Raw genomic sequence first — 18,774 nt, forward strand, 5'->3', positions numbered from 1 at the left:
GTTCTGAATTCTTTTTCTTTCCAAAGAAGTAGCAAATTAACAAATGCAAGCTGTAGTAGGGCACTCAGAATCCAGCGGTTCTATGGTATCAGGGCAGAATAGATTTTCAGTTTGGAGAATGCACACTTGCTCACTCTATTGCAAGAGCCAAATTTGATCTGAAAGCAGTGGATTACCATGAATTTAAGACTAAAAACTTCCTATTTACTGTACACTTTATAAGAACCAGTAGCACTCAGACTAGGAAAAAAAAAAGAATGGAATGTCTATGATCTGTTCTTCAAAGTGAAGAAAGAAACAGCAGGGAAGAGTTATTTCCTACTTCTTGTTCTGTTGATGAAATAATATGCAAGCGAGCAATTGAAATGTGAGTTTAATTCACAAAAATAAGATTCTTGCATAGAGAAATCTTCCATATAAGTTTCTGATTCAAGGCAAGATGTTTGACTCTAGTCAAGACTTATCTAAGACTATGACATTTTGAAATTCACCCTTTCAACCTCAAGTTCCATTAGAAGAAGCTGTTCTCCAGATATAAAAACACAATAGGGGTTGGGTTTGACTGCTGAGAACATGACATATATTCAAGAAGCTGATTGTTAGATCTTAATCTGAAAGTGGCACAAACTTTGACAGAGCAATCCTTAATTTTATCCTTGCTTCTGAGGATTACATCTGAAACATGCAATTTCAAATTAATTTCATTCCTTTAGTAAACAAGTACTATGTAAAATTTATTCACATGATATTAATGTCACTTAGAAAACAAGGAAAACCAAAATGCAACATTTTTCTTCGATGTATCTTTGCAACCTCTTTACATTTGACTTGTAATAATAATTACAAGTGTTGACAAACACTAAAAATCATATTGCAGTATAAAATTGAGTCATTTTTACCGCATGTGTTGATTGTGGAACTGAGTGACGCAGCTCCAGTGGAAAGGCCACCTTTCGATACAGCTGAAGCTACAGATGTTGTAGAAGATGCTGGAGTCAAAGCAGCTGCAGTAGAGGAGACTGACGATGACGTTAACCGCTCTCCAGACTCCATATCTGTAAGAGAGAACATAAATATTTTCTATGGCAGGAAATTAAATTCAGTAATTTAATTTACAGGAGCACCTGTGCTGACCATGTCTCAAAATCTGCACTCGATTCTGGTGTAGTTCCTACAAGATGTTCACCTGAGAGGTGCATCACATGAACAGTACTCAGCCATCACGGGAATCCAGCACAGTAAGGGAATTAGGTAGTGCTATCAAGAGCTACATCGTATTCTGATTTGAACACAGCCTCACCTGTGATCATCACACCCACTGCTCAAGAGCTGCATTTCAGCTCAGGCTGGCACCTTCAGCCTTTGCCTGAATCAGGACATCCTGGGCTGTGCCCACGCCTCCTGGCTAGGCCGCAAGGCCTGCATCAGCTCCTACCTTCTCTACTCCTGATCAGACTAATGGATAGAACCCAGGCCTGACAGATTCCTTTCTTTTTTCTGGATCCTGTGACCAGCACAGCATTCACATCCAGAGAGACTGTGCCAGGGTCAGGAAAAGCACTGCCTGCATCATCCCTGACTGCAACCTTGTCCCTCCTTACAAAACAGTCCTGCTCTTGCTGCTCCCTGACAGAACCCAGCTTTATAGAACCTGCAATGCATCCCAAACGGCCCATATCTACTCTCTTAATTTAGGAAAAGACCCAGCAATTACAGTGAGATAGTATCAACATCAGAACTCCTGTAATCTGCTAGCTTTTTCTTCCTGGTAAGCTTTTTATATAAAATAAAACATCACAAGTTACCAGACTTACTTCACTGAACAAGCATCTGCACTTCAAAAATAAAATCGCACAATAAAGTTGTTACTAAAAGTAATGCTACTTGTTGAGAAGTAGCTTCTCAAATACTTTAAAATTCCAGCCAGGCAAATGATGTCTAAGCACAGTGGTAGCAATGTCAAAAGACTATCTGGCTCAATCTGCCAGGACCACAGTTGACCCGAGTCAGTATCAGAGTATAAGGTGGAGAAGAAATCTACAAAAGAAACAAGACTAGGCATAGTTAAGTCCTAATAGGGAAGGTCCTGAGAAACTGGTCCCTGTCCTGCAGTTCCTCTTCAGCTACAGAGTCAACACCCTTTCTCAGCCCTATCACTGGAAATGTGACGAGGCCAGATGATACGCAGAAGTCAACTGCTGTAAAATCTCACTCCCAGAATCTATAAAACAGAATGCCAGCTACACAGGGACACATTTTCACAAACATTAGTCAATTCAGAAAACTGATGTGTTAAACAGCACTTGTGATCCAAGTTATGTTAAAACAGCGACTTCCCAAATACTCATTTGGAAAGCCAGCGTAAGAGCTGTTACCTACTTCTCAACAAAGATGCAGCACCCTTGCTTCCTCTCAGCCACAAAAAATGGCTGAAAGCCAGAGGAAGTAAAAAAGCAAAACTTACACAGAAACACACAAAATATATGGAAGATACATTGTGCCTATCTTAATTAAGTCATTAATTCCTTATCACAAATAGTTTTCTATGTGGCAATTTCTCTTACGTAAGAGAAATTATAAACACATCCTAATGGTATTATTACAGTAACCACTTTTAAAAGGGAACGTATTTCTAAGCTTTAATGCACTGCATTAAAAACTCAGGATTGAAATCTGGTATTTTACTTATGCTTCCTGACAAAACATTCAGAACTCTCCAATTTATTAAGAAAACGAAAAAAAAAACGAAAAAGAAAACAAAAAAGAAAACGGAAAAGAAAACGGAAAAGAAAACGGAAAAGAAAACGGAAAAGAAAACGGAAAAGAAAACGGAAAAGAAAACGGAAAAGAAAACGGAAAAGAAAACGGAAAAGAAAACGGAAAAGAAAACGGAAAAGAAAACGGAAAAGAAAACGGAAAAGAAAACGGAAAAGAAAACGGAAAAGAAAACGGAAAAGAAAACGGAAAAAGGTATGCATTAAAATAAGTCTTTACCATCTGTAAATAAGCATAGTTTAAAACCACCTATAAGCAAGCCACACTGCTGTCATGAATGGGAAGATATCCTTGGTAAATCAATACCTTTTTAAATACAGAAAAGTAAATTTAGCTATACTTGCAAGCTTTTAACCAACCTAAGCCATCTGCTTGAACTGGTAATACAGCATCATCAAACAAGAACTGGGAGAATAGTAATAAACTGCCCTTTCAAGGCTCCCCTCTTCCCTCACCCCCTTCCCACTCTTTTTTTTTTCCTTTCAGTTTGCATGGGGTTGGAGGTTGGTTTGGGGGGGACTGCATTTTCAACCTTTCATTCAGCTGCTTGTTTAAAGTCATAAATAGAAAACTAGAACACTGGTGTTTCTGAATGATTCTGAACTGAAGAAATTATATTCTTTTCCTAGAGACACACATACTTTTGCTGTTGAACTAAGTCAACCCTTAATTACGTTTAGTTAATTACTCTAACCACAGCAGATGGCTGACACCAAAAGAGATAATCCCCAAAACAGTCATTAGTCAGGATCAGCAATAATCACATTGTAGACCTAATGCTTCTGTGACTCAAAGTCTATTCCAGCTACAGCAGATTCACATTCTTTTTAACCTCAAATATGTATTAGTTGTTTGTTTCAATTTAGTGTATTTTACCACTCAATACTTGTATAAACTCTCAAGTTTGTAAAAGAAAAATTGAGGTGGGGAGGATATACTTTTTTTTATTTTCCATGTGTACTGATTTGTGTCAATGCTTTGCCTGAAAACTCCAGTTATATTCCCAGACTTTTCTATAGTGAATAATAATAATGAATGCAACTGAACACAATGAAAACAGAAAGCAATCTCTCATTAATGTGGAACAAAGTGGGAAGTATGTGCAGTTTTACACAACAAAAAATTTTTTTCTCCTGGAGGGGGGGGAAAAAAAAGAAAAAGAGAAAAAGAGAGAAAAAGAGAGAAAAAGAGAAAGAAAGAGAAAGAGAAAGAGAAAAAGAGAAAGAAAGAGAAAGAGAAAGAGAAAAAGAGAGAAAAAGAGAAAGAGAAAGAGAAAGAGAAAGAGAAAGAGAAAGAGAAAGAGAAAGAGAAAGAGAAAGAGAAAGAGAAAGAGAAAAACTACTGATGTTTAATAAAAATAAGAACACTACAAATATGAGGGGGTTTACTAAAGGAAACAACATTCAAATCATTTTCACATTTTAAAAGGTAAGATTTCTTTAAATTACCTACCAAATCCATGCTCAAAACCTTCGCTGAAATGTATACTAACATAGAAAAAAAACCATGTTCTTAGATAGTAACTCCCTTCATGGGGTATTATCACAGACATAATAGCATACCGTCAATGTCAGTTGGGATGTGTGAATACTATAGTATATAGCATATACTATATACTATAGTATAAGGGGTCTTGAAAAAAATCTGAAGAGTACGCATAACTCCAACTTCCAGTTTAACCACTCGCATGTATTGCTTCATTATTGCAAAGATTACTTTTAACACAGTGAAAAAAGAAGTTGAAAGTGGAAGTGTAAAAACACGCTTCAGTCTTCCTCAGCGACAAAGTGAAAACTTGTAACAATTATTTGACTGTCAACTGGAGAAGAGCCGCACAGCATTTGGTGTTCTCTTGTCTTACAGCAAGTTATTTAATCATACTGCACCTGAATGGAACCACACGATAGTATCTCAGAATTCAGAATCCAGCACAGCAGAGCTCATTGCAAATCTGAAATGCAGGTTCATTTTAGGAAGTAAAACTAAAGACCTCGCTCTTTTCCTTCAAAGTGGGGCAGAGCCCAAAAAGGTCAGCACACAAAAAGTAAATGAAGACTCTGAGTGCTGGCCACGGAGGTTACCCAGCAGGCCAAGCAGCACCCATGGGTTCTGCACCATGATGTCACAGAGGCCGCAGAACCAAGGCAGAGTGGGTGTAAACGCAGTGGTATGCCCAAAAGTACACACAAGCAAGTACCCTGACCAAAGCCTCACAGGGAACTAAGTGCAGTGCTCACAGAAACTGGTGCAGTTCATTACAGACAAACTACGGTCACAGGAGGCTCCCAGGGATGCCCCCTGCTCGAGTGACAAAGTCTGGTCATACACCTTCCAACATGCAGTCTACTACTGCTACAATGTTTTAGACATCTGAGATTTTTAAACTCAAATAAAAGTCTCGATATAACTAATGAGATTCCCTTTACGTGTCTCAGATGCTGTACAAGCTTTAAAGGCCAGGTCAAGTGCTAAAAATTTCAAGTTTTGCAGAACCTCATTGTTATTATGTCACTTTTGATAATTTACTCTAAGCACTTCACATAAAACTCTCTAGGGAAAAAAGCCACCACAATAAAACTTTTTTTTTTTTTTTTAGTAAATCAGCAGCATTACTGGCTTGTGTTCTTGGGTGTCATACCAACTACAAAGACACTTCTATCCACAAATGACCTTAATATGTTACTGTCAGTTACTCTGTACAAAACACCCGGTGCATTCCTGCACCATGCTCCAAGCCCTCCCTTTTCTCAGATCAGGCCATATTCAATTAGGTATAACAACACACTGTTGATTGCAACAGAATCCATAGCAGTGAAAATACTCATAAAATCACAAATGTATCACATCACAGTTCTACAAATTTTACTCGCATAAGGCAACTTACTGAAAACCACTTAAAAGTAGATCCAAGGCTTATGTTTGACATAACTGAGTCAGGACTCGCTGGGCAAAAAATGGAAACAAGGGAATCAGTTGCTCATCTACTGAAACCACAGAATAAGAGTGGTTTGGGTTGGAAGGGACCTTAAAGGTCATCTAATCCAACCCTCGGCTATGGGCAGGGTAACTTCCCACTAGACCAGGTTTCTCAAAGCCCCATCCAACCTGGCCTTGAACACTTCCAGGGATGGGGCAGCCACAGTTTCTCTGGGCAGCCTGTGCCAGTGCCCCACCACCCTCACAGGGAAGCACATCTTCACAATTACCTAATCTCAATCTCCTCTCTATCAGTTTAAAGCTATTCCCCCTTGACCTAACCCTGCAAATCCTTGCAAAAAGTCCCTGCAATGGATGGCCATTTTAAGTAGCCTCAGGATAAAATATGACATTTTAAAAATGTGCATCTGTTTTGACTCCATCTAACAAGATAAACTCATCACTAAATGATACATGCAAATTAAACTGCAACTCAAGATCGTATTCTCTCCTACCTTGTAAGTACTTGTGTTATTTTTAGTTAGAAATAAATCTCACTTTGAATACTTCTGCATTTATATATTTCATGATTATGCTAAGGAAAAAAAAAACTTAGGAATGACAAACTACATGATTCAGTTGCTTTACATTCCATGCAAGGAGGATGGGCATACAGGTCAGGTTAAATTACAATCCCCCATGATCCTCACTTCTTGATAAACCTCAGAACATACTCCTGAAAGCTGCATAACGGTGGCATGGAATACGATCTATCTGATTTGTACCACAAAAAGTGAATGGCCACGCCAAGTACCTATCAGGCAACACAGCACTGCTGGAGTCAATGCTGAAATGACCCAAGTCTACTTAAAAGAAACACTTCAAACCCTAAATATCAATACTGAGAGCCTTATCTAAATAAATAAAAATAAACAAAATAATAAAAAAAAACCCCACACACATATATCTACTATCTGTTATTCTGTATGGGATTAACAACTTTACACACGTATGTTTTGCAGTCGCCGCTTTTATTTTAAATAAGCACCCCTTCACCTTCTGTTGTTTTCACTTCTATGCTGGGTTAGGACAGGAAAAGCTGACACCACCAGCCTTAAAACACAAAAACAGATTACTGGAGATAGCTTCTTACACAGATGTAAACACAATCAGGAATGCTCACCCTGCAAAAGCAGCCTACTAATACAGTTAATCTGCACAAACCACTCCTTGCAGAGCAGCAGATTTTAACCAGGTGACAAGAAAAGGACCCCATCATATAATTCACTTTGACCAATGCAAAGGTGTGCAATTCATCCAGCTGAAGGAGATGAGTGTTCATGCTTTAGATAGCAGGATGAGAATGGTACAGTACAATTCTGTGGAGACCACATTAAGGCTCACAGAGACTTAGCTCACAGAGTGGAGATAACAGCGCTAGATACCTGTAGTGTAACGCTTCCAAGCAGATTCTAAACAGCAAGTAAGTACTGGCACTGCGTAAAATTGATGCAGAGCCTGGCCTCTGTCTTGACTGCACAGGCTGAAATAATAATATCTGTAGAACATTCAAATGTAAAGATTGGGCACTTACCCTGAGTTTGGGAAGTGCCTGAAAGAGTCAGTTCTGCCATTCTGTAATCAAATTAATGTTTCATCATTTCAGAAGTGACATTTCACAAACTCTTCCTGTTCTAAGGGCAGAGGGAAATAATAACAATTATAACAACAATAATAATTCAATCACTGAAATATTTTATACTGATTTAGGATGAATACCAGTTTTTAAGGATTGTATTTTTGTGCATGATGATTCAACTTAGGCAAGTTAAAAACCTGTTTCAAGTTCTCTGTAAAAAGTTGATCTTTCATTCTCTACACAACTATTTTTTTTTATATACTGATTACAAGACTTTGATACTTTGTTCATCTGCACTAGATTCTAATACAACTACTACATCTTACTCTACAGAAGCAAGACTGATAGCATTTTATGCTATTACTTAAGTTTGCAAGGACACTGAGCAAACTGTATCTAAACCTACCTCTATGATTTCAAAAATCAAAGTATTACTCAATCTACTACTCAATATAACATTTTTTAAATACATTGCTGTCCTGAGTACAGCTGTAGCAGTCGTTTTTTCTCCTTCTTAGTAGCTGGTGCAGTGCTGTGGTTTTGACTTCTGGCCTGGGAACAGCGCTGATAACATCAATGTTTTTAGTTACTGCTCAAATGTTTAGTCTGACCAAGGACTTTCTGAGCCTCATGCTCTGCCAGGGAGGAGGGGAACCCAGAAGGAAGCAGAGACAGGACACCTGACCCAAACTGACCAAAGAAGTATTCCATACCAGAGCACGTCATGCCCAGGATGTAACTGAGAGTTACCCAGAAGGGCTAGTTAGGTATCGGTCGGGCTAGGTATTATCGGTTGGCGGGTGGTATTGTATTCTCTTCCCTTGTTATTTCCTTTATCATTATTATTATTGGTGGTAGCAGTAGTGATTTATGTTATACTTTAGTTACTGAACTGTTCTTATCTCAACCGATGGGAGTTACATTCTTTCAATTCTCCTTCCCATCCCTCCAGGAATGGGGGGAAGAAAAGGGGGGGGAGTGAGAGAGAGACTGCATGGCTGATTTATGGCTGACTGGGTTTAAACCACAACAATCGCGATTTTTTTTTTCTTAGGGTAACTCTGAAATGGCTACCAGGAACCCACATCAGAAATCCTATTCCAATAGTACTTTGAAAAATCAGTCATTAAATGTTGAAGGAACATGGAAAATAAACTACAAGCATGTGATTTCACTAGCATGCTTTTTACAGAAATTACTATTTCGCTGTTTCACACAGAATCTCAATTTTTAAGGTTAGCTGCAAAAATAATCAGAATATTAAGATTAAGGAGTATAAAGATTATCTGTAGTACTTCAGGTATTCAAAAGCCCACATTTTTATTCCTTTTTTACTGTATTCAAGAATAAGATGTTAAACATTCTATTTCCTCTCATTCTGAGACACCCAATAGATTTGTTCCCAATTTATCCAGTCATTTTATAATCAGGTAATTTTTAACACTGAGCTAAAAAGACAATGCATTGCTTCCTTGTTGGCAATACTTTGTGAATATGCCTGTTTCATTGCAGCTTACAATACAGGAAACTGAACTAAATCCATAAATAGACACGTAAGTAGGTTTCCTATAGGAAATCTCAAGAAAGTAACTGACAGGGAGGAGGGCTAAGCACCCTTACAATGTATTCCTTGAGAAGATAGCATAACTTATGTTTAAGGACTCTAAAGAATTACACTTTGTTCTACAGTCTTACAAACATAATTGTGCGCTAGGGCTCACAGTACTATGAACATCAGGCCCCCCATTTTCCAAACATTATTAAGAGGACTAGTTGGTAATACATTGTCTGGCCACTACCTAGTCTAGCGCTCTATGACTGTGATCAAGCTTCGTCACCTACTTCTGCAGATACTTGTATCCTGTTCACCTCTTTAAATAATGGACTTTTTCAGGTTCTTTTCCTGAGAATCACTTGGTTGTCTTCCCTTCTCATATCTAAAGCTTTATGTTACATTTGGAGCAAGTATTCCTGCGTATAATTACCCAAACTATCCTGTTTACTCCCTTAGTATGCATCCAAACTTTTTGCCTGCTGATATCTATCTATCAAGCTAATCTTTTCATTCAACTGTGCACTACTTCTGCACAAAATACCTAGATACTGCACAGAGGTAAAAAAATTAGTTTAGAACTCATGAAAGTGTAAATGCACATTTATATTATTATCCTTTTCCTCATCAACCAAGAAGGTACAAAAAAGAGTAGCATCATTATAGAAACTAAGGTACTGTAACACTCAGTGAAGAGCAGCAGCAGAGCCTTTTCTGACACACTTCTTGAGAAGGTCTTTAAAGCAGGAAAACTTGAGTGCCAAAATAATACCACAAAGAATTGCTCTGACTGGGCTTTTACAGGAAGGAAAACGGTGTCTGAACAGCCCTGTGGCAGACAAATCCATTAAAATCAGGAGTGTAAAATAAAAATGGATACTTTTATTTACCTGTTTCAAATTCTCACCACCCTTGCTTTAAAGACATCAGACATTCTAACAGTAAAAGATAGACATGGTGTCCTGGCAGCTCTAGGTGAAAGCTCCTGGGTCTCACATAACTAAAGACCTGGACTTGCCACTGAGAACTGCATTAATGAGTCTTTTTTGCACTTTAACATGAAAACAGCTAACCAAACTCCTCTGCTACTGTTTTCCCTCCAGCTTCAAGTATCCAATAAAATCATGGTCCAGGAAGAATAAAGGGAAGAACACTGCCCTGAGGTAAATGCTTTGTCTTGTTTCATTAACACCAGCAGAGGCTCCTGAAGTGTTAATTTTCCATAGGATACAACAGGGCAGCTGTGAAAAAAAAAAAAAAAAAGCCCAGCTGTCTGTCTGAACAGTAAAAACACCAAGAACTTTTTCTGCAGCAAAGCAAGCCAGTTTAGCAAGGTCATATACTAGATCAAGATGTCTAACTTCTACTGAACTAATGCTATTTTAAAGTCATCGTGGTCCACTGTACTGGATCACAGTGACGCTACCTCCTTTCCTAACTTGCCAGAGGTTATGGGATCATTCATGTGCTAGAAAGCACAACAGCTGGATTTGGCTTTTGCAACTCCTCTCTATCGGCACATCATCTAACAAGATGCTACCTAAATAAGGAATGGTAATTTCTTGCACTGTCTAAACAGGTAGGAATGATTTCTAGTAGCTACTTTGTATCTGACTTTTCAAGAGAAACAGCTACCAAAAAACAACAACCGAAATCCAACCCCAAACAAGGAGAAAGTAAGATTCCAACATTTTGTTCCATTTTATTTTATTTCAGAGTATTTGTACAGCAAAAGAACAGCTGTCCAAGGACTGGGATTCTAAAGCAAGCCCTCTTCTTTCAGCAAAGCACTTCAATTAAACCTGACTATCTTACAGGAATAAGCCATTTCTAAATAAACACAGAATTGACCACTGAAGTCTTCACGTGTAATTCTAAATACTACTGACACCTGACTGAACCCTAAGTGTTTTATTTTTAAATGCAAGTAGAAACAAGTACTTAAGGTAGCTAGCTACCCTAAGCGATCTACTGAGCTGAATTAGCGTTCTTCTACTTTTAATTCTTCTTTTGTTCTCAGTGTTTATAAAGCTGTGTGCATGGTATACAACATTTATTACCTAATAGTCCATTATCCACACAAAAAGTTTAACAGGCAGTGAAAATATCCAAATGTTACACTGTTATGCTCAACTGAAAGGAGTTCAAATAACAGATAACTTAATGGGAACCTTCAAGAACACAAGTTTAGATTTCTCTTAATGAAAGCCTATTGGCAAATGATTACACTAAGAAATGGCACCAAAGGAAAAACGTCACCTTTTAGACTAATACTCCAAAAGAGGATGGCGGCGCCACAGGATGTGGACTGGGAGGGATGGAGTGGCCAGTATATTCTCAAACATATTATTTTAATTAAACATGAATAAGATTCAAGTTTGAAACACAAAATACTGTCTCTTCCAATATTTTTAGAACTCCTACAATTATAAAAAACTTCCAGCTCAGCTATATTTAAATAAATTCTCTGAACAACTGCGTATCAGCACCAAATCAACACGATAAAATACAGACTGTTTTGTAAATCAACTCAGTAGTTATATTCTGAAACCAACTGTTTATGTATGTAGCTCTCAACATTAACTTCCTTTAGTATTATGTAATGGCATTTATTATTAAAGAGTCAACAAACAGGATGAAGCAGTGTTGCTTTGCAGTTGGGTATTCTTGACCACTGCACAATTAATTTACAGTTCTAATTCATTTCTGAATTCTTAATAAGCACTGTAGTTTCTGAAAAACAGCAAGTCTCAAAAACATTATATTAATTGAATAGATAATGTTCAAAATATCTGTTAAAACTCAGCCTGCATTACAGAAAAATCCCTAAAAAAACACGCTTTGACAGAAAGATGGTTGTATATTTATTTTAAAAAATTCTGCTTAATAGCTCAGGAAATCTTTTCAGTCACAGAACTTGTTTCTTCATCTCCCACCAATAAACATAAAGCAGTGCATTTGCACAAGACAGTAATTTCAAGCATTTTAATTCTCTAAGAAATGTATCAGAGAAGATACAGAACTAAATGGGAAATATAATACAAAACAGAAATACAAGCTGTGGCCAAGAAGTTCAAAACTGGGACAGCTGAAGTCAATGCCTTTTTTTTTTAATGCTTTTTCCAAAACCTGACTTTCCATCTCAGCATTACAGTTTCAGCTTTTTTGCCGACTTTTTGTCATTCAGACTTGGTGCCAGATTAGCCATCGTATTGTACACCTCTTCCCATGTTTCAAAAGCCAGAACTTCAACTCCTCAAGCTCAAAATCCAGGCTTAGCTCCAATTACAGGTACCAACAGAGCTTGAGAAAAAGAACCAACAGAGGAAGTGTCCTGCTGAACCTTTGATGGCAAAAGCTGGCACAGGTTTGTCTGGCAACTGTTCAAATTCCAAAGTCCTAAAATTCATGCTTGTGCCAAACATACTGCTCAGTACTTCCATAAGTGAACTTTGTTTATCTTTGTGAAATTTAACATATCTGTTTTAACATACATATACAAAAAACTCACTACAAAACACTTTTTCCCATTTTGGTATTATTTTGGTACATGTTGAGGGGGGGAAAAAAGCACATATTAAAAAAAAATAGGCAGAGAAAACATGAAAATATCAATCGAAACAGTTAAACTTTAAAAGAATAACCTAAGGGGAAGATAATTTGGGGAAGAAGTAATTACAAGCCCAGGTATCTATGTGTATGTATAAACTCCACATTAATCAAAGTAACCAACTTGGAACTACTCCATGGGCACACTCCTGTAAATCTTTCAAACAATAAAGATGCAGAGAAAAGGATTCCTTTTTACCTTGCAGTCCTAAACTTACAGACTACCATAACAACTCATGTATTTCAACATGTAGGAAGGGGCAAGGATGTCAATCAACTCTATAATAAACAGTCTGGAGTCTGCATTAGTTGCTACTTTTTTAGAAGTTTTTCATCATTAACAATTTAAGATACTATTTTACACCTTCAAAATTGCTAAAATTAAAACAACCGGCATACTCTGATGAGAAATGAGTTCTTGGATACTAAATCAGAGTTCCAGAAAAGCACTCAGGAGAAAAAAGTCTTTTGAACGTGTACCTGTACCAGTCCCACGCTTTGTGCTGGGTCCTGATTTTGTTTTACAGTAGCATCAAACTTCAGTCTCATTATTCTAATACTAATAGTTTTACATTTAAACAAATAGAAAAATCCAAACATCTGAATTGTACATTCAGTTCTCCAATGCCAGCAAAGACTACTTTTAGCCTATGTGATAGTGAAGAAGTGTATTAGCTTCTCATGTCATTAAGTGACTTCTGGCACCTTGATTAAAGAACTTTATCATGGAGGAATGCTAACTCCTCAGCTTCAAACTCTTAAAGCATCTTGTGGTGTCATCTAGAAGGAATGCAATGGTTCCCACTAATAGTCTGAAGCAGCAAGTCTTGAGACAGAGATAAATGGTTTCCACATTAACACTGTTCCACTCACGTGGTTCTAGAAGGAAGTGTTCTGTACTACCCATCGATTTACATCAGCTTCATCACTGGCATCCACCCTCATTTCCAAAATAGCTTTCTGATTTGTTCATTGTTTCTTTAAGGCATTATGATCTTTACAGTAACTGAGACATTTAAGTAAAACAAACCTAACAACAACAACAAGGGAGAAGGGAGTCCACTGGAACTGAAGCTTACCTTAAAAGAGTAACTAGAAGGAATAATAATGGGGTTCTTGAGATACAACGAAATAAAACCGAGCCTCAACAGGAGCCACAACAGTTATTACCACGTCACAGAACACTATCCTCGCTGACTCCATTCACAATATTGTTCTTACAAACCAACCAGATGCAGATCTGACATCTCAAAGTTATTTACACACGTGAAGGAAGTGGTTAAACATAAAGAACCTGACAGATTGCATTTTTATTTCCACATACTGGTGAGAAATGAGATAATAAACTGTCCATACTTCCATCTACAAAAACAAAAGTACTGTCAGAATACATATCTAGATCTCAGGCTTCTACCAAAGCCACTGGTAAACATTACATTTTCCTACATTATTAAAGAATACTAGATTAAATACCAGAGTCCGTTTCAGCTATATCAGGTGTTGTTTTCTTGGCAAAGCTTGGTAATAATTTAAAGATTAACAGTGGTACACAGTATTCCCATAAACCATTCTTTCAGAATTTAAAGGCACTCTGCAAGGCCAGCTGGTACATCATGGTCATATTCGACTAAAAGTTAAAACCACAGCTTGCCTCTTTGGCAAGATGGGGAAGAAGAAGCCTAAGCAGCCCCCACTGCTGTAAAGAGCACTCACTTCTGAGGACAGTAACACCAAGTGCAGAAGCGACAGCCTGTGGCTGCACCCTGAAGTAGGATCTGCCCTTTCCTGTGCAGCAAGAGCAGCTGCATCCTCCACTGCAGCTGCCCCCACCACTTCCCTCTCTGCGGGACACAGAACTGACAGGCACAGAAAGGCAGCACCCATCAGGGCTGCCCCTCCTGTTTTACAGGAATCCAGTTTGGTTAAGTAAGCTAAGCTGAAGCTTTGAGCCAACACGTTCAGCTGTGACGCACTGAGCTTTGAGTTTAAGACACTTTATAGAGACAGAGCATGCAAAACATAAAAATAGCAAGGGAAATGTTTTTAAAATGCCAGGATTGTATGTATTATGCTGGAAAAAACTGACAGGGGTACAAGAAGCCAGTTACACAGCGACGGAGTGCAAGCCTGCCGGAAGACAACACGCATGTTTCACTGGCACCCAAATTAGGACATTTCTTAGACACTGTCAGTATAGAGCATTACTACTTACTTAGAACATGAAGTTATATAGAATTTTATCTAGTAACAGGAGAAGTTCAGTATTTTGTTAAAAGATTTAAGAGACTCTTGTTTTGTAGGAAAGTTTTGAAATACCAGGTCTTCACCATCACTTGAGAAGAGGAGCCCTTTCACAAGTTAATGGAGGCTGTATCCCTCTTCTTTTCTTCCCCATGGCACTTTACTGCTTTGTTCCCCTCAAAGTAGATCTGTATTTACATGTTCTAGCCACTCTATTGTCCACACCCTTTTTTCTATATAGAACAGTCCAGTAAACTAATAGGTCAAGCATCACCAAAAACCTCTTTGTACACCAACCTGGATAAACACACTGTCTCCTCCTTACCTACTCATTCTTCTCAGTGTGAACAAACATTTATTTCTCATATATACTGTCTACAAGTTCTTTAATAATGGCTATTCAATTTGAAAATATATTTTAACTATAAGAAAATACCTATTTCTTTTAACTGAATCATATTTTTCTTTAGATTTCATTTTCAGTTCCAGTATCTGTCAACATAGTGGATATCTCCTGTTACTAAATGAAACCATACATGATCCTCTTTCCATAGTAAAATAAGATTCATAAGCTACAGTAATAGAAAAAGTGGACATTTTGAACAACAACGATTTTAGTTAAGAATTCAGTACAGGTTTTTTCACACTTTAACTAGCTTACAAAAAAAAAAGGACACAATATTACTTTAATATGAATTTATATTGTTACTGAAAAATTTTACTTAGCACCTTCATAAATTTTCATGAAATAACCAAGAACATGCATTGGTTCTGTAACATTAATCACTGTGCATACAGTGCCACTTATTGTAAATTCTATGTCATTTCTAGTAGTGTATGATAAGACCAACATTTAAAAAAAAAAAAAAAAAATCATTGTAAACCCATTTAACCGAGCACAGTAAGACCAAAAATGCACTGCAACCATCAATTACAATAACAAATCTGTCAGACTGATACTATGGAGCAAAATAAAACCGGACTTGTGCACTGAGTGATAGCTGTCACACCCACCTAGTCCTCATCAGCAAGAGCCAACAGATTACTTGCAGTAAAAATAACACATCAACTGTAATAAACAGAGGAAAAAGCACATTTCCTGTGCATATAAGGAAAGCTAACAAAAAGGCTGTTTTGTTTTGCTTGAAAAACAAGTTTGTCAGACATTAAACAATTCTGCAAGTGACAAAAATAAGCTATGAAATACCAGTACTTCAGCATGTGCACAAAACACATGCAACTTATGTCACTGTAATTGTCCAGTGAGTATTCATCAGAATTCTTCTTAAAGTTAATACCAGTTGTCTAGCACCTAATAGACTTTAATGGTTTGGGTTTTTTTACTCTCATGAAGATCAGATATATTTGCTCATCACTACATTACAAAGAAGCAGTATGTCTGTCTCAGAATACTGAAAAACTGAAAGTTGCAACTCTATATATTCTTCAATCTGTAAATATTTCAAACTATTAACCTGGGGAAGAGGTAGGGAGAGGGACGGAAGCACAGAAGAAAAGCACTGAATACTTGGCATGACAGAAGAACAGATACAGAACATAAACAGCTTACTGTGGAGAGTGGTTTAATCAGGAAGTAGCCATTATCCTGTCGCTAGAGACAGCACTCCAAAACAAGAAGCCGGGGTTTTGGTCTTGGTTTGTTGCTTTTTTTCCTCCCTTCAAGAAGGAAGAAAGCACATGCTATCGTGCCGGAGCTTTGCTGAGCCCAAAGGTCGCCAGACGTTTATTGTCAAAAGCTACCCTGAGAACGAAACGCAAGCAAGCATTTCAAAGCTGTATTTGAAGAAGCATCTAAAATCCACCACAACCTCCCCTCTGCGTTACACACAAAACATGGCTGTCTTATTCAGAGATTAGCAATTATTGTAATGAGATACTGTCGGAGAGGGTCAAACAGTACTTCCTGCAGTTTACACATCTTGATTTCCTGGTAAACAAACTGCAAGGCAGGTGGAGCACTGAGATCACCAGTGAACGCTCCCGCACGCATCACCAAAGCCAGCGCAAGCAGGCAGGCAGCTTTAGCCGCTCTGTAATTACGTGGGGCAACAAGGTAACAAAAACCATAAAAATAACTGAACCATGAAGGACATTCTTCCCATACTCATCAGTGCCGTACTTGGTTGTTTTCTTTTTTCAACCAAGCCCAAGAGAAATATTTTATTTTCTTTTAAATGATTGTTATGTACACACACACACACACACACACACCCAGCCAGAGCAAACTGCTCTCAAAACTGTTTTGGTAGGAGAAAGTGCTAGGGTTGGTAACCTGAATCAACCCTTGAAAAACCTGAAACTGAAAAAAAACAAATGCTGTGCTCAGAATTTAAGCATCAATCTCCAAAAAGCACAGTTAAAGAAATGTACTAACAATATTCAGAAATTATAAAAACTGACTTACAGAACATAATTTTTAAAGGGGACCAAAAAAAAGAGCGCCTTTTTTTAAAACTGCCTGACACTTTTCCCCCTCAAGAAAAATAATCACAGATGGACTAAATACACGGCAGTGAGAAAAGCTAGTTGTTTCCTACCTATAATCTTGCAACTCCTAAGCAACTAGAATAAAGCATATGGTCCACTGACAGAAGACAGAATTTCTTTACAGGATAAACACAATCAACTTATTACACAACAGGCTGATGCAAGTGAAAATGCTACAGTGCCCGTAGCAGAACAGCACAAGGGCTTGAACTTTAGCGTGAAGTAAGATGAAAGATTACTTGCATACTAGAGGGAATATGCAAAGACAGGGGAAGGGTGTGGATCAATCAACTGATTAATTCTCCCTCTCTCTGAAAAACAGCAGCATGAAACAAAGCGACCCAGGGAACACACCAAAGTAACATGTCTGAAGAAACAAACTGAAAAACAGAACATTAAAGGTTCTAAATAAGGACGACATAAATACATTGCAGCTATTTTTCACATTAAGCTTAAGAAAGGAGCAAAGGAAAGCTGTGAGAAAAAAATAAAGCATTAATGGAAAGATTATGAAATATGAAAAGGTGTATCTCCATCAGCAAAGCCTGCTACTGAAGATGCAGCTTGTGCCACCAAAAACTCCCAAACAAGGTAAATATATTAACAAGAGGGATCTCTGCAACCAAAACAATACCCAAAGTATAACTTTTGCAAGCTGTGCTTCTTACAAGTTGTACAGCCACAATTTCCTAATCAAACACCTGGATATCACACATTCCCTTAAGTAAAACCACATCAAAACTTCAGCATTTCACTCATCTTGTTTTCTACTGCTACTCATCTTAACAAAAAAGAGAAAGCAGTCTTATATAAAACAATATTCAGTGCTTCTGAAGAAAACAGTAAGAATCCAAACCACCAAATGAGAAGCCTTCTGCAAAGACAAGGAATATTAACAGACTCTTCTCAGTAGATTCAGTTTTAAGAAGCAATGTATGTTGTATATAATGAGGACAAGTTTGGTACTAGTATCACTGCAACCAAGCTCTCACAGCAAGATTTAGGAGATAATGATCTAAAATCTCAATCTAGGAATTGCTTTTAATTCCAGAAACCTGCAGACTGAAATACAGCCACCATGACTTGGAGTCTTATGAGACTCTGGGAGATTCATGTACAATAGTTAAAATACTAGCTTACAATTCTAAAGTTATTTCAATCCATATGGCTCATAATGGGAAAAATATTTACTCTGGAACAGCTGTTTTTCATTGAGATAGCAGTGAAGGAAAGGGAAATAAAAAAATATTACATTGGAAACAGCCAAGCAGAAGGCCCATACTTGGTTCCTGAACTCCAGGGTGAGTAAGACCCTAGCTGAACTATAATCTGTGCAAGATGTTAGAAGCAGGGGTTTGTTTTCTACCAGTACAACCATGAGAGAACCTAAATACACTGAACTACAACCCACTACTTCCATGTTAAGTCAGCAAGAGAGTAAGAAAAATGGTTCAGCAATTGATGCTCTCAGACAAATTCTACAGCAACAGGTGTCCAACACCTCAGGTCCATGAAAAAAATTATGTTTATAAAA

General features: G+C 37.6%; 1 protein-coding gene across 20 annotated transcripts in view; it reads right to left on the reverse strand.

Moving 5' to 3' along the window:
• BAZ2B (bromodomain adjacent to zinc finger domain 2B) overlaps window positions 1-18,774 on the reverse strand; it is a 127,517-nt gene that overhangs the window by 58,878 nt on the left and 49,865 nt on the right. For 16 of the 20 annotated variants that reach the window (XM_061446610.1, XM_061446586.1, XM_061446603.1 and 13 more), the window contains one exon: window positions 900-1,055. In XM_061446610.1, coding sequence (XP_061302594.1) covers window positions 900-1,053 — 154 coding nt within the window. In that variant the 5' untranslated portion in view covers window positions 1,054-1,055. Of the gene's footprint in view, window positions 1-899; window positions 1,056-4,661; window positions 5,321-7,285; window positions 7,764-16,302; window positions 16,495-18,774 lie in introns of those variants that run through there. The other 4 variants (XM_061446619.1, XM_061446592.1, XM_061446626.1 and 1 more) reach the window with 3 other exon arrangements.

This window comes from Pezoporus flaviventris, unplaced genomic scaffold (genome assembly GCF_033815535.1).
Source record: "Pezoporus flaviventris isolate CSIRO_AGI_PZ_B2104156 unplaced genomic scaffold, CSIRO_AGI_Pfla_v1 ptg000001l, whole genome shotgun sequence".
Taxonomy (NCBI): Eukaryota; Metazoa; Chordata; class Aves; order Psittaciformes; family Psittacidae; genus Pezoporus; species Pezoporus flaviventris.